The sequence below is a fragment of the Ornithorhynchus anatinus genome, chromosome 2 (assembly GCF_004115215.2).
Source record: "Ornithorhynchus anatinus isolate Pmale09 chromosome 2, mOrnAna1.pri.v4, whole genome shotgun sequence".
In the NCBI taxonomy this organism is placed as follows: domain Eukaryota; kingdom Metazoa; phylum Chordata; class Mammalia; order Monotremata; family Ornithorhynchidae; genus Ornithorhynchus; species Ornithorhynchus anatinus.
In genome coordinates this window covers 169864854-169881890 of record NC_041729.1, presented here as the reverse complement: position 1 = coordinate 169881890, position 17037 = coordinate 169864854, and the positions used below count along the sequence as shown (strand labels likewise).

At 47.9% G+C, this 17037-nt stretch overlaps 1 protein-coding gene across 1 annotated transcript in view; it reads right to left on the bottom strand.

Annotated features, from left to right (window-relative positions):
- Positions 1-16496, bottom strand: part of PYROXD1 (pyridine nucleotide-disulphide oxidoreductase domain 1) — a gene marked incomplete at its 5' end in the record, with an annotated part of 28993 nt that extends 12497 nt beyond the window's left edge. The window contains 7 exons of the mRNA XM_029048478.1: positions 3293-3393; positions 7493-7653; positions 8861-8934; positions 9325-9453; positions 12392-12511; positions 13320-13400; positions 16425-16496. Coding sequence (XP_028904311.1) covers positions 3293-3393; positions 7493-7653; positions 8861-8934; positions 9325-9453; positions 12392-12511; positions 13320-13400; positions 16425-16496 — 738 coding nt within the window. The remainder of the gene's footprint in view (positions 1-3292; positions 3394-7492; positions 7654-8860; positions 8935-9324; positions 9454-12391; positions 12512-13319; positions 13401-16424) is intronic.
- Between the last annotated feature and the right edge of the window lie 541 nt (positions 16497-17037).

Here is a 17037-nt window from a genome sequence, read left to right as displayed (position 1 = left end):
AACCTCCTTAGCATTTATGTTCATATTTTATATTTACTTATATTAGTGTCTGTCTCCCTCTCTGAAAGCTCCTAGTGGGCAGGTAAATGCCAACTCTGCTGTACTGTATTCTCCCGAGTGCTTAGTACAGTTGCCAAATTGTATTTTCCAAGCGCTTAGTACAGTGCTCTGCACGCAGTAAGTGCTCAATAAATATGATTGAATGAAGAGTTCTTCAAAGAGTAAGCCCTCCAAAAGTACCACTGATTGATCGATTGATTACAGACTCTCTATTAATACTGATATAATTCTTCTCCTCTATTTGCATTTCATTTAAGCCTATCTGTATTTTAATTGCTCATATGGAAAAAGTCAAGGAGGCAAAAGAGAAAACAGTGACAGGTGCTGCATATATTAAGCACAATAACACAACAAGGGACTTTTTGTGTGCCCACTGTGGCTCGGAATGTGGGTCCTGGGTTGGTCTTTTCAGACACACACTGGTGAACTTTCACGGGAGGCAGTGTGGATAGAACCCGGGCCTGGGAGTCAAAGGACGTGGGTTCTAATCCCCACTCCACCACTTGTCTGCTGTGGGACCTTGTTCAAGTCACTTCACTTCTCTATGCCTCAGTTATCTCATCTGTAAAATGGAGATTAAGACTTGTATGCCCCATGTGGGACTTGACTGTGTCCAACTTGATTAGCCTATATCTACTCCAGCGCTTAGTATAGTGCCTGGCACAGAGTAAGCACTTAAGAAATGCCTTAAAAAAACCCACCCAAAACAAAATTTCACTATTAGCGGTGTCTTTGAACACCTAGGGCAAATAAATCTATTTAGGTTTATTGCTAGGGGCTTATTATGTGTCATTCTAAGTGCTGGGGTAGATATAAGTTAATCAAGCCAAATATAGTCTCTCTCCCACATGGAGTTCACAGACAAAGTAGGAGAAAGAACAGATATCAAATCCCCCTTTTGTAGTTGAGGAAATCAATCAATCAATCAATGGTATTTATTGAGCGCTTACTATGTGCAGTGCACTGTACTAAGTGCTTGGGAGAGTACAATACAGCAAAATTAGCAGATACGTTCTCTGGAGCTTACACTCTATATCTGTGGGCCACCATCTGTCTGCTCCGTTAAGAGAAAACCAATTGTAATATCAACGGTAATTTCAAGGCATGTTATTGTGGAAACTGCGGCACAGAGAAGTGAAGTGATTTCCTCAAGGTCAACCAGCAGGGGAGTGGCGGAGCCGGGATTAGAACCCACGTCCTCTTGCTCCCAGGCTTGGGCTTTACCCACTTAGGGCATGCTGCTGCCCACACTGCCTACACTGTAAGTCCCTTGAGGGCAGGGATATTGTCTTTTACCTCTTTAGCACTCATCCCAGGTCTTGGCCCAGAGCAGGTGCTCCATAAATGGACTCATTAATGACTCATTAATGGTCTGATGTTGGAGCACAAAGATTAAATGTCACGTTTAGGGTGAAAACCACTCACTCTCAAAGTATGACCCTGTACCAGTCCTTGGACCTTACCCTGTTATAATATAAGCTGCTTACTAACATCACACACACACACACACACACACACACACACACACACACATTCTTAATCAATCACAGTGTAATTGACAGAACACCGGCCTGGGAGTCAGAAGGTCAAGGGTTCTAATCCTGGCTCTGCACATTTGTCTGCTGGGTGACCGGGGGCAAATCACTTCACTTCTCTGAGCCTTGGTTACCTCATCTGGAAAATGGGGATTGAGACTGTGAGCCCCACGTGGGACAGGGACTGTGTCCAATCTGATTTGCTGGTATCCACTCCAGTGCTTAATACAGTGCCTGGAACAAAGTAAGCGCTTAAGAAATATCATAATTATTATTGAGCGTTTACTGTGTGCAGATCACTGTACTAAACACTTGGGAAAGAACAATATGATACAGTTGGTAGACACGATTTCCAGCCTCATTTTTTTTAATGGTATTTGTTAAGTCAGTCAGTAGTATTTATCAAGTGCTCACTGTGAGCAGAGCACTGTACTAAGCGCTTGGGAGAGTACACTATAACAATAAGCAGACACAATTCCTGCCCACAGAGAGCTTACAGTCTAATAATAATAATAATGATGGTATTTGTTAAGCACTTGCACTCTTCTAAGCGCTGGGGGGGATACAAGGTGATCAGGTTGTCCCACGTGGGGCTCATAGTCTTAATCCCCATTCTACAGATGAGGGAACTGAGGCACATAGAAGTTAAGTGACTTGCCCAAAGTCACACAGCAGACAAGTGGCAGAGCCGGGATTAGAACCCACGACCTCTGACTTCCAAGCCCGTGCTCTTTCCACTGAGCCACGCTAGGCCGTGCTTACTACGTGCCAGACACTACACTAGGAACTGAGGGTAGACACAAACTCATCGGGTTGGACACAGTCCATGTCCCTCATGGGGATCGTAGACAATTCCCATTTTACAGATGAGGTAACTGAGGCACGGAAAAGTGATGTGACTTGGCCAAGGTCACACACGGTTGCCTATCAACCTGCGTATCAAGCAACAACTCCTCCCTCTTGGCTTCGAAGCTGTCCATCCCCTTGCCCCTGCCACCTCACCTCCCTTCTCTCCTTCTCCATCCCAGCCCGCACACTCCGCTCTTCTGCCGCCGCTCACCTCCTCACTGGGCCTCGTCCTCGTCTGTCCCACCGTCAAACCCCGGCCCACGTCCTACCTCTGGCCTGGAATGCCCTCCCTCCTCAAATCTGCCAAACTAGAGCACTTCTAGACTGTGAGCCCACTGTGGGCAGGGATTGTCTCTGTTGCTGAACCGTACTTCCCAAGTGCTTAGTACAGTGCTCCGCACACAGAAATCGCTCAATAAATACGATTGAATGAATGAAAGCCCTACTAAAGGCTCACCTCCTCCAGGAGGCCTTCCTGGACTCAGCCCCCCTTTTCCTTTGCTCCCTCTGCTCTATCTCCTTACCCACCCACAGCATTTGTGCGCATATATGTACCTATTTATATTTCTATTGATTTTATGATGTGTATATATCTCTAATCCTATTTATATTGATGCATTTGATACCTGTCTACTTGTTTTGTTGTCTGTCTCCCCGCTTCTAGACTGTGAGCCCGCTGTAGGCAGGTATTGTCTCTGTTGCTGAACTGTACTTTCCAAGCGCTTAGTACAGTGCTCTGCACACAGTAAGCGCTCAGTAAATAAGACTGAACGAATGAACTGAATGAATGAACAAGTGGCAGAGCGGGGCTTAGGCCCAGGTCTACCTAGTCACAGATGAAAGCTCACCTGCTTTGTCCCTTTGAGATTTAGGCCTTCGTGCCAGTCGGGTCCTAGAGCACTTCCTACGGCATCAGTCTCATCCCTGATCTTTTCTTCTCTTCCACTTTCTGAAACGAGGGAGTTAGAAATGTTTGATTCACAAGAGGCATGTTAAAGGCTCATCCCTGACCTTTCCTTTTCTTCCAGTTCCTGAAATGAGGGAGTCAGGAAGCGTGGCGTAGTAAATATAGCAGGAACCTGGGACCAGTAGGTCATGCGTTCGAATCCCAACTCTGCCACTTGTCTGTTGTGTGACTTTGGGCAAGTCACTTCACTTCCCTGGGCCTCAGTTACCTCATCTGGAAAATAGGGATTGAGACTGTGAACGCCACGTGGGACAGGGACTGAGTCCAAATTGATTTGCTTGCATCTATCCCAGTACTTAGTACAGTGCCTGGCACAGTGAGTAAGCGCTTAACAAATACCAGCATTACTATTATTATTATTACTATTATTGTCTGTTTCAAAAGGGGCATGTTAAGGTCTGAGCCATCAGACCTCACAGAACTTTCTATGGTTTTCCTTTTTTTTTTTTTTGGTATGGTATTTGTTAAGCGTTTACGCTGTACCATGCACTGTACTAAGCACTGGGGCAGATACAAGCTAATCAGGTAGAAAACAGTCCATATCCCAAATGGGGCTCACGGTCTCAATCCCCATTTTACAGATGAGGTAGCCGAGACCCTGAGAAGCTAAGTGACTTGCCCAAAGTCACCCAGCAGACAAGTGAAGGAGGAGGGATTAGAACCATCTCTCCCTCTACACTGTGAGTTTGTTGTGGGAACGTGTCTGTTATTGTTGTATTGTACTCTCCCAAATGCTCAGTACATTGCTTTGCACACAGTAATAATAATAATAATGTTGGTATTTGTTAAGCGCTTACTATGTGCAGAGCACTGTTCTAAGCACAGGGGTAGACACAGGGGAATCAGGTTGCCTGCCCCACGTGGGGCTCACAGTCTTAATCCCCATTTTAAAGATGAGGTAACTGAGGCACAGAGAAGTTAAGTGACTTGCCCACAGTCACACAGCTGACAAGTGGCAGAGTTGGGATAAGCACTCAATAAATATGATTGAATGAATGAATGAACCCAGTCCTGACTCCCATGCTCACACTCTATCTACTAGGCATGCTGTTTTCTCCCACTTGAGTTCCCCACCTCTGAAGCCCCCCTACTCGCTGATCCGAAGGGCAAACCCACTCAAACTCCCCAACTCAAGCCAAGAGCCGCAAGTTTTCTTCACACTTGATGTGCCACAGGTTAAATAAATTCTCACCCCTTGCTGAGAAAAAGCAGAACTTCTTGACAGAGAGGTGGCCGTGTCAAGACGCTGGCAGTGTACCACGGCCCCAGTCCAGCCCCAGATCTCGAGGCTGGGATAGAGCTCGGGCCTGGGAGTCAGAGGACCTGGGTTCTAATCCCGGCTCCGCCATTTGTCTGCTGTGTGACTGTGGGCAAATCACATCTCTGGGCCTCAGTTCCCTCATCTGTAAAATGGGGATTGAGATTGTGAGCCGTATGTGGGACAGGGACTGTGTCCAACCTGATTAGCCTGTAACCACCCGCAGCACTTAGTATAGTGCCTGGAACATAGTAAGTACTTAACAAAGACCATTTAAAAAAAAACCCAAACCCAAACAAAATAACCCCCACTCCTGGACCGGCCTCACAAACGGGGGCCCGGGGGAGGACTGCCGTTAAAAAAATGCAACAGGAAATGCAGCCATATTTGTGATTCCAAATGTGTAGGGCCTAGTGGAAGGAGCCTGGGGCTGGGAGTCACAAGACCCCAGTTTCTGGCCCAGCTCTTCCATTGGCCTGCTGAGTGACCTTGGGCAAATCACTTCACCTCTTTGGGCCTCCCTGTCTTCATCTGTAAAATGGGGAAAAGAGACCCACTCTTCCTACCTCTTAAACTATGCACCCCACCTGAGACAGAGACTGTGCCCCATCTGATTATTAGACATCTAGCCCAGTGCTTAGCGCACAGTCCTTAATTCCCACCCACCACTACTGTCGTTATTGGATTATTCGACTGTGGGAACGTGCAGGAGGTGTGTTTGGTGGGAAAATGTCCAACCCTGTATTCTGCAATCTCTGATTGTTTAAGTTCTTGGTAATAGAGAGAGGGGGCAAATTTGGACGTTCAAAGGCAAAATGGATTCCCGCAACTTTGTCTAAAAGTTTCTAATCTGCTTCCTTTGTTGGGAGGCCAAGTGATTTACAGCACTGGGGTTTTGAAAGCGTGCAAAGCATGGGTGTGGAGCCCAGGGGGCTCTCGAACTTCTCAGTGAGCATATCTGCTCTCATGGCTTCAGCTAAGACCTCATGCCAATTCCTCTCCCGTCGATCCCTCTGGCCACGACCGCTCCCCTTCTTTGCAGTCTCCCATCTCCTCCTGTCCTTCAAACATCTCTACCTGGATGTCCCGCCTACACCCCAAACTTAACAGGTCCAAAACTCAACTTATCTCCCCTCCCCCAATTTCCCATCACTGTCAAAAACATCAACATCTCCTCTGTAATAATAATAGCGACTGTGATAATTGGTGTGTGTCAAAACCTGTTCTAAGCACTGGGGTAGGTACAAGTTAATCAAGTCAGACACTGTCCCTTTGGGGCTCCTAGTCTAGGACAGAGAACAGGTACTGAATACCCACTTTTCTAGCCGAGGAAACTGAGGCACAGAGAAGCTAAGTGACTTGCCCAACGTCGCCCCACAAGCAAGTAGCAGAGCTGAGACTGGAAGCCAGGTCCTGTGACTCCCAGGCCTGTGCTTTTTCCACTAGTCCACGCTGCTTCTTTCTCTTTCAATCCCCCACTTCAGTCTGTCACCAAATCGTATCAGTTCTTTCGTCACCCTTTTGGAATCCACTACTTCCTCTCCATCCAAACGGGCAGCCTGCTGGCCCAAGCGCTCGTCATATCTGGGCTCAATTACACTGCATCAGCCTCTCTGCTGACCTCCCTTGCTTCCAGCCTCTCTCCTCTCCAGTCCAAACTTCACTTATTTTTCGGGAGCATTGTTATGCTCATCTTCTCACTCCTCCAATGCCCCCAGAGGACCCCCATTCCTCTCTGCATCCAGCACGAGACAATGTGGCCTAGTGGCAAGAGAATGGGCCTGGGGGTGAGAGGACCCGAGTTCTAATTCTGCCCCCACGACGTGTCTGCTGTGTGACAAGCGAATCGGATTGGGCAGAGTCCCTCTTCCACATGGGGCTCAGAGTCAATCCCCATTTTACAAATTCATTCATTCATTTATTCAATTCATTCAACTGTATTTATTGAGCGCTTACTGTGTGCAGAGTACTGGACTAAGTGCTTGGAAAGTACAATGTGGTAACAGACACAGTCCCTACCCAACAACAGGCTCACAGTCTAGAAGGGAGAGACAACCTGGTTATCTTGTAACTATCCCAGCATTTGGTACGGTGCTTGGCGCAGATTAGGTGTTTAACAAATATACTTTACTTCTCTGTGCCTCAGTTACGTCATCTGCAAAATGGGGATTAAGACTGTGAACCCCATGTGGGACATGAACTGTGTCCAACCTAATTATTTTATGGTAACTCCAGTGCTTAGAAGCGAGCCTGGCACATAATAATAATAATAATAATGTTGGTATTTAAGCGCTTACTATGGGCAGAGCACTGTTCTAAGTGCTGGGGTAGATACAGGGTGAGGCTCACAGTCTTAATCCCCATTTTACAGATGAGGTAACTGAGGCACGGAGAAGTGAAGTGATTTACCCACAGTCACACAGCTGACAAGTGGCAGAGCCGGGATTCGAACCCATGACCTCTGACTCCCAAGCCTGGGCTCTCTCCACTGAGCCACGCTGCTTCTCATAGACATATGAGTGTATATGACATATGAGACATATGAGTATAGTATATACACATAGTATGTACTTAACAAATACCATAAAAACCATCAGCATCTTCATTATTATTACAAGCTCAGTATAACAGAGCTTATTAACGTATTACATTTCCACCCTTAAACAACTGTCAATGATAATTCGGCTCTATCAGGAGGCTGAAGGGGAAGAGCGCAGGTCCGGGAATACGTTAAGTGCTTACTCGAAGCATATTAATTCAAGACAATCAATTAAACTTTTAATTAGTCAAAAGGGACAAGGAAAGGTATCGGACCGTTCTTACCCTCTGTGGTGTATTTCGTTCTTTTACAAGCCAGTTTGGCTTCGGGCTTCTCCGAGCTGAGCTTGGACACCAGGAATTCAGCCGCCCCTGCGTCGAAGAAGGTATTTCCGATGGCCTTGTCTTTGATCGCCCAAACCACTTCGCAGCCTTCAATCTCGTACCTGAAAAGCAGGGTCCGTTCATTCGTTCATTCATTCGTTTAGTATTTATTGAACGCTTACTATGTGCAGGGCACTGTACTAAGCTCTTGGAATGTACAATTTGGCAAAAGAGAGTCCCCAGGGGCTCTGGATCCACTGGCTTTAGACTGTAAGCCCGTTGATGGGCAGGGATTGTCTCCATCTGTTGCCGAATTGTACATTCCAAGCGCTTAGTACGGTGCTCTGCACATAGTAAGTGCTCAATAAATATTATTGAATGAATGAATGGCCAGGGAATGAGCCCAGCTGCAAATGACCCAACTCACCCATCGATGCTACTTGCTGAACATCTCCTGTGTGCAGAACGCTGTGCTGAGTGCTTGGGGCCCATTAGCTATCGGGAAGGAGCCCAGCTCCAAACACACCAACCCACTATTCGATGGTATTAACTGAACGTCTCCTTTATGCAGACCGCTCAGGAGCCATCAGCCACGGGGAAGGAGTCCAGCTCCAAATGGACCAACCCACCGATCGGTGGTACTTACTGAACGTCCACTGTGTGCAGAGAGCTGTGCTGGGCGCTCGGGGTGAAACGACTGAATTAGTAGGCAGGAGATTCCCACCGTGTTGCGGGGCAGAGAGAGACGCTCGCCCCTCGCAGCTGCTGTGGCCTCTTTGGCAAGAGTCAGTCAGCCGGTCAATCGTATTGAGTGCTTACTGTGTGCAGAGCACTGCACTAAGGGCTTGAGAGAGTCCAATACAACAATAAACAGATATAAGAGGGGACGGAAGGTTGGTCGGCCCCTGGCCTCCCCCGTCTCCGGTGGTCGGGAAGCCAAGCGGCTCGAGCCCTCGGTGACCCCGGCCCCGTTGGCCCCTCGGAGCTCGACTGACGGCCGGACGGATCAATCGATGGACCGGTGGCATCCCTGGAGCCCCGTGGGCCCGCTGAAACCCCCGGCCGGTAGGATGCCAACTGGTACCAGTTGGTCTTTGGAGTTCCGGGGCTACCAGAAGCCGAGGACCACTGTTCCCACCACTTCTGATGCCCTGCTGTCCGGAAGTGTCTATTTATGTGCTTTTCAGGGCCCTGGGAGCAGAGGCCTCTTTGAAGACCCCCATTCCCTGCCCCACGGTGGGCGAGGTGCTCTTGCCCTCCGGCTTGTGCCCCCACACCCCCAGGCCCACCCCCAGGGACATTATTAAGGAGCGAAAAACGCTGACTTACACTAACTCCAAGGCGATCCCCCCGTTCCCCACGACGGTGATTCTCTTTGCTTTGGCCAGCTGCTTCTGAAATTCCTGTATCCGAGAGAGACCACTCAGAGGGCATTCGGCGGCAGAGCGCAATTCCCGAGCCTCCGGGGCTGCCTCCCAGGGCTTAGTGCTTCTGGCGCTAATTACGTTTAAAAAAAAAATCCTTCCAAAAGATCGGGTCTCGGTGCCATCTGCTCGGTGGATTTTCCAGCCACTGGCAGACCCCTATCTCCTCCTTCCGCCGGGCCGCTCCCGGGTCGGAGCCCAGCTGGGGCTGAAGCCATTAGGCTGGGCCTCGGCCTTGACCGGCTGAAAGGACCCATGCTCTGTCCGCTTGCTCCTCGAGGCCTAATTGTCCTTCCCCGTTTTCCGAGTGAACAATGGGCCCCCTTCCCTTTTCCCTTCCCCGCCCTCCAACCCCTGGGCTTGCATTACCTTGGCACTGTCTGTATCGCGGATTCCCAATACGTATGGATTTCCCTCAGCTATTAACTTGGGTCTGGCTCCGGCACACAGGCAGAGTTTCTCATACCCGAACTCCTGGTCGCCTTCCGTTAAGATGCTCTGCAAAGAATGTATCATAAAAAGAAGAGATGGTTTAAAGGTCACGTAAGCAGTCCATTCGAGCAGAAAAGCACAGGACCAACTTGAGAGCCCCCTGGAGAGCCGTATCAATCCATCGTATTTACTGAGTGCTTACTGTGTGCAGAACACTGTACAAAGCGTTTGGGAGAGTACAATAAAACAGAGTTGGCAGGCGTGTTCCCTGCCCTCAAGAAGCTTCCAGTCTAGAGAAAAGATGGTTTGCTTCTTGGCAGTACTCAGATTTCACTAGGCTTTCCGTTCCCCTGGAAGCTCTCTGGGCAGGGGACGTTCCGCATCGCTGCGTGTTACTTTCCCGAATGTTTAGTACAGTGCACGATGCCCATCACAAACCAGTGCTGTGGAAGGGATCGATTGTTCATAAACTCCAGGCAAGGCAAGCTGCTTCTTGCCGACAGGAGGCTTATGTAATTACACCCTTAAACAACTGCAAATTATAATTCAGATCTATGGGGAGGCTGAGGTCGGGGGAGTCTGTTAAGTGCTTACTGTGTGTCAGCCACTGTACTTAGTGCTGGGGCAGATACAGGATACTCAGGTTGAACATAGTCCCTGTCCCACATGGGACTCACAGTCTAAGGGTGAGGGAGAGGGATTCAATCCCCATTTTATGGATCAGGGAACGGAGGGACAAATAAGTGACATGTCCAACGTCACACAACAGGTAAGTGACAGAATCGGTATTTATTAGAAGCCAGGTCAGAAAGCAACATGGCCTAGTGGAATGAGCATCTGGGAGTCAGGGGGCTCATTTACTTGTTTTGATGTCTGTCTCCTCCCTTCTAGACTGTGAGCCTGTTGTTGGGCAGGGATTGTCTCTATCTTTGGCTGAATTGTACTTTCCAAGCGCTTAGTCCAGTGTTCTGCACACAGTAAGTGTTCAATAAATACGACTGAATGAATGACCTGGTTTCTAATCCCAGCTCTGTCAAATGCCTGCTGGGTGACCTTGGGCAAGTCATTTAACTTCCGTCTCAGCTTCCTCAACTGTAAAATGGGGATTCAATCCCTGTTTTCCCTTTTACTTAGACCGGGAGCCCCATGTGGGAGAAGAGACTGAGTCCAACCTGGTTACCTTGTATCTACCCCAGAGTTTAAAACAGTGCTTGGGAGTGGCTAGAGCGCAGGCCTGGGAATCAGAAGGTCACGGGTTCTAATTCCGGATCCACCGCTTGTCAGCTGTGTGACCTTGGACAAGTCACTTCACTTCTCTGGGCCTCAGTTACCTCACCTGTAAAATGGGGATTGAGACTGTGAGCCCCATGTGGGACAGTTACTGCGTCCAACACAATTTGCTTGTATCCACCCCAGTGCGTGATCCATAAGCACTTAACACACTCATCCATTCAATCGTATTTGCTGAGCGCTTACTGTGTGCAGAGCACTGTGCGAAGTGCTTGGGAGAGGACAATACAATAAATACATACATTCCCTGCCCACAATGAGCTTACAATTTAGAGGGGGAGACTGACATTAGTAGAAATAAATACAATTACAGATATCCACATAAGTGCTGTAGGGCTGGGAAGGGGGATGAATAAAGGGAGAGGGTCGGGGTGACACAGGAGGGAGTGGGAGAAGAGGAAAGGAGGACATAGTCTGGGAAGGCCTCTTGGAGGAGGTGGGCCTTCAATAAGGCTTTGAAGGGGGGAGAGTCATTGTCTGTCAGATTTGAGGAGAGAGGGTATTCCAGGACAGAGGCAGGATGTGGGCCAGGGGTCGGCTGCGAGGGGTCGGTTGCGAGTCAGACGAGATGGAGGCACAGTGAGAAGGCTGGCACCAGAGGAGCGAAGGGTATGGGCTGGGTTGTACTAGGAGAGTAGCGAGGTGAGGTAGGAGGGGGCAAGGGCATTGACTGCTTCTTTTTTTAAAGCCATTGGGGAGGAGTTTTGGTTTGATACCTTTCGAGTCAATATTTTCAGTCTTCTCTCAAAATTTTTTGAGGAACTGCTAACAACTGATTTTTTTTTTTTCTGTCAGCCCTAATCACCTTTCCCTACCACAGGTGATGGAAAGCCGGAAAATCAACGGCTGAAAGGTCTGTAGTGCAATAAATTTAAAGAATTATCAATCTTCGGACTGATGCTTACTGTAGTATTATAGGTTTATCACACACTAAATACTGTGGTTGATACAGTTCTGGGTTCCCTTCTATTCTGTATCCTATATCTACTCCACCGCTTAGAACAGTGCTCTGCACATAGTAAGAGCTTAACAAATACCAACATTATTATTATTATTATTCTCCATTCAGACCCACTCCCATTCCCTCCCATAGCTTCAACTTCCAATTCTTTGTGGATGATTCCAGTCTTTCTCTCCAGCCCGATCTCTCTCCTTCTCTGCAGTCTTGCATTTCCTTCTGCCTTCGAGACACCTCTAGCTGGATGTCCCGCATCAAACTTAACGTGTTCAAAACGGAACGCTTCACCTTCCCACCCGAAACCCGTCCTCCCCTTGTCATTATCATTATTATTACAGAGTAAGCACTTAATAAACACAGTTATTAGATTCTCTGACTCCAAGTCCCAAGTTCTTTCCACTAGGCCAGGCGGCTTCTCCTCCTCATCGTTTAGAAGTAGTAGGTGCTTATAAATGTACCTGAACTCTATCTCACGGGGTGTTGTGAGGGTTAAATTAAAATAACTAAGGTATGGTGCTTTGATAATAAAAGCCCTAAAAAGAACTCAGGTATTCTAATCTCCTCTAGATTCTAAGTTTGTTGTGGGCAGATATGATTCTATCAACTCTGTTGTACTGTACTCTCCCAAGCACTTACCGCTCACAATAAGCACTCAATAAATGCCGATGATGATGATGATAATTTTCACTGTTATCACGGCAGTGGGAGTAGGAGAAAGAGGAGGTAGCGGAAGAGAAAGAGAAGAAGTTCCCTTACATGCTCTTTACTTTTCAGCTGCTTCACTCCCGATTCTATAACTTTGATGTTAGGGTGGCGCTTTTCCAAGACGAAGCTTGGCTGCTCTTCAACACTGAATTCTTCCAGCGTCCGGGACACCTGAATCGGACAGAGAGCGTCGGGCGCATGGTGAAGGCAGCAGGTGTTTTTATTTCACACGCTATAGGCAGGGGGCCGTACTGGATTCAGGGATTTGCCTAGGACAGCATGCTCCCTACATCTCCACGGGCATCAATGCCTTCGGTCTGAATCATCGGACTATCCTCAAATGACTCAGAGGTTTTTACGGTTTTACAGCATTTGTTAAGTGCTTACTGCGTGCCAGGCATTGTACTAAGCGCTGGGGTAGATAAGAGCTAATTGGGTTGAACACAGTCCGGTCCCACGTGGGGCTCGGGGCTCGCCGTCAATCCCCATTTCAAAGACGAGGTACTTGAGGCCCAGGGAAGTTAAGAGACTTGCCCGAGATCATCCAGCAGACAGGCGGCAGAGCTGGGATTAGAACCCAGGTCCTTCTGTGCTCTATCCACAGACGGTCCTGCTGCTTCTGAACAGAGTTCATCCCCAAGTCCTGCTGTCCCTCCGTTTCACGAAAAAATTCCACTGCTTCTCTCAATCCCTTCTGCGTTGCCCTAGAACTTGGATTGCCCCTCTTTATTCACCCCACCCTCAGTCCCACAGCCCTTATGTCCACATCCGTCATGTATTTATTTATATTAATGTCTGTCTCCCCCTGAAGACTGTAAGCTTTATGTGGGCAGGGAACATGTCTACCAACTCTGTTAGACTGTACTCTTCCAAGCGCTTAGTACAGCTCTCTTTGAACAGTAAGCACTCAATAAATATGATTGACTGGCCATCCGATTCCCATTTCCTGCAACCAGAAACACTTATCCCGGGTCCTTACCTGCTTAAAGTTTGTCACGGCTTTTATAACCGGGGAAGCGGTCACCAAGAGAATGTCTTCTGATGGAAACTGAACTGCCAACTGAACAAGACATGAACAAGTTATGACAAATCAATACAGGCAGCAATTCAGGCACTCGTTCGTTCATTCAATCGTATCTGGGCAGCTGGAATGTGGCTTTTAATTATAATGGTATTTGTTAAGCATTTACTATAATAATAATAATGAAATAATGTTGGTATTTGTTAAGCGCTTACTATGTGCTTACTCTTCTAAGTGCTGGGGGAGATAGAAGGTCATCAGGTGGTCCCACGTGAGGCTCACAGTCTTAATCCCCATTTGACAGATGAGGGAACTGGGGCCCAGAGAAGTGAAGTGACTATCCCAAAGTCACACAGCCGACAAGTGGCGGAGCCAGGATTAGAACCCACAGCCTCTGATTCCCAAGCCCGGGCTCTTTCCACTAAGCCACACTGCCTTTATGTGCCAAGCACTGTTCTAAGTGGTTTTCAGCAGTGGCATTTTAAACATAATTTGTGCTACATTTAAAGTCTGTCTCTTCCCATTCCAGTCCACACTCCACTCTGCTGCTCGGATCATTTTTCTACAAAAACATTCAGTTGGTGTGTCCCCCCTCCTCAAGAATCTCCAGGGGTTGCCCATCCACCTCTGCGTCAAACAGAAACTCCTCACCATCGGCTTTAAAGCAGTCAATCGCCTTGTCCCCGTCTTACCTCACCTCACTGATCCCCTACTACAACCCAGCCTGCACACTTTGCTCCTCTAATAATAATAATTTGGTATATATTAAGTGCTTACTATGTGCCAAGCTCTGTTCTAAGCTCTGGGGTGGATATAAGATAATCAGGTTGTTTCCATGTAGGGCTCACAGTTTTAATCCCCATTTTCCAGATGAGGTCACTAAGTAAGGCCCAGAGAAGTGAAGTGACTTGCCCAAAGTCACACAGCTGATAAGTGGCAGAGTCAGGGATTAGAACCCAAGACCTCCGACTCCCAAGCCCAGTGATTTTGCCAACCTAGTCATTGTACCACTATCTCTTCATTCATTCATTCATTCATTCATTCATTCATTCATTCATTCATTCATTCATTCATATTTATTGAGTGCTTACTATGTGCAGAGCACTGTACTAAGCGCTTGGAATGTACAAATCGGTAAGAGATAGAGACGGTTCCTGCCCTTTGACGGGCTTACAGTCTAATCGGGGGAGAAAGACAGACAAGAACAATAGCAATAAATAGAATCAAGGGGATGGATGAACATCTCATTAAAACAATAGCAAATAAATAGAATCAAGGTGATGTGCATCTCATTAACAAAATAAATAGGGTAATTAACCTAATTAATCTCTTCGTCATCTACCTCTCACCCACGACCTGCCCCTCACCTGGAATGTCCATCCCTCTTTGTATCTGACAGACGATGACTTTCCCCCCCTTCAAGGCCTTACTGAAGGCTCTTCTCCTCCAAGAGGTCTCGCCTGACTAAGCCCTCATTTCCTCTTCTCCCACTCCTTTCTGTGTCTTTAAATAGGGTAATAAATAATATATACAAATATGCACTTTGCATCTGGAAAGTGCATATTTGTATATATTATCACCCTATTTATTTTGCTAATGAGGTGTACATCCCCTTGATTCTATTTATCACCATAATGTTGTCTTGTTTTGGTTTTGTTCTGTTTTGCTCTGCCGTCTGTCTCCCCCGATTAGATTGTGAACCTGACATAAGGCAGGGACTGTCTCTATCTGTTGCCGAATTGTTCCAAGCGCTTAGTACTGTGCTCTGCACCTAGTAAGTGCTCAATAAATACTACTGAATTGAATGAATGAACTTGGATTTGCACCCTTTATTCACCCCTCCCTCCTCTCCAAAGCATTTTACTTATTTATAATAATGCCTGTATTCATTCGTTCGTTCATTCATTCATTCATTCATTCATTGTGCTGGTAAGTGCCTAACAAATGCCATCATCGTTATTATTATTTAGAGCAGTGCTCCGCACATAGTAAGCACTTAAATACCATCATTTAGTATTATGATCATTTAGAATAGTGCTTGGCCCATATTCATTCATTCAAGAGTATTTATTGAGCGCTTACTCTGTGCAGAGCACTGTACTAAGCGCTTGGAATGGACAGATCGGTAACAGAGACAGTCCCTGCCCTTTGACGGGGTTACAGTCTCATCGGGGGAGACGGACAGACAAGAACAATGGCGATAAATAGAGTCAAGGGGAAGAACATCTCGTAAAAACAATGACAAGTAAATAGAATCAGGGTGATGTACATCTCATTAAACAAAATAAACAAAATAAATAGGGTAATGAAAATATATACAGTTGAGCAGACGAGTGCAGTGCCGAGGGCATGGGAAGGTAGAGGGGGAGAAGCAGAGGGAAATGGGGGGAAAAGAGGGTTGAGCTGCGGAGAGGTGAAGGGGGGGCGGTAGAGGGAGTAGAGGGAGAAGGGGAGCTCAGTCTGGGAAGGCCTCTTGGAGGAGGTGAGTTTTAAGTAGGGATTTGAAGAGGGGAAGAGCATTAGAGAAGCAGCGTGGCTCAGTGGAAAGAGCACGGGCTTTGGAGTCAGGGCTCATGAGTTCGAATCCCAGCTCTGCCACTTGTCGGCTGTGTGACTGTGGGCGAGTCACTTCACTTCTCGGTGCCTCCGTTCCCTCATCTGGAAAATGGGGATGAAGACTGGGAGCCTCATGTGGGACAACCTGATTACTCTGTATCTCCCCCAGCGCTTAGAACAGTGCTCGGCACATAGTAAGCGCTTAACAAATGCCAACATTATTATTATTATTTAGTGCTGAAAAAACACCATCATTTTTATTATCATCAGTTGGAACAGGGCTGGACACCCAGTAAGCGCCGAATAAAGACGATCGAATGAATGAATGAAGATGATGGAATGAATAAAGAGGATGGAATGGACGAATGAAGAGGAAGGAATGAATGAATGAATGAGGAGTACTGAATGAATGACTCTTCCCCCCCCCCCCCCGGGCCCCGCCGAGGACCCGGATGGAGCGACCCCGCCCCTCCCCCCTCCCCCCCCCCGGGCCGGGCCCGGCCTCGCCTGCTCGGCACAGGTGACCCCCGCGATGCCCCCGCCGACCACCAGGAAGGGCCCCCGCGCCGCCGCCGCCGCCGCCGCCTCCTCCTCCTCCTGCTCCTGCTGGAGCCGGGGTCGGGGCTGGGCCGCGGCCATTGTCCGCCACGGGCCGGGCCGCCGCCGAAGCCGCTCCGGGAAGGCCGCGACCTACGGAGGCCGCCGCCGCCCAAAACTCCTCCGCCCGCCGCCGCCGCCGCACACCCCGACCTGCCCACCGGGGGGCGCTCTCGGCGCGGGCAAGGGGCGGGGCGACGGCCCGAGCCGCCCCCCGGGCTAGAATAACAAGAATAATCGTAATGATGATGATGCCGGGATTGGAGAGGCGCTTACGATGTGCACAGCATTCATTCATTCATTCGTTCATGCATTCATTTTTATTGAGCGCTTACTATGTGCACAGCATTCATTCCTTTATTCATTCATTCGTTCATTCCTTCATATTTATTGAGCGCTTACTATGTGCATAGCATTCATCGTTCGTTCGTTCGTTCGTTCATTCTTTCATTCATTCAATAGTATTTATTGAGCGCTTACTACGTGAGCAGCATTCATTCTTTCATTCAATAGTATTTATTGA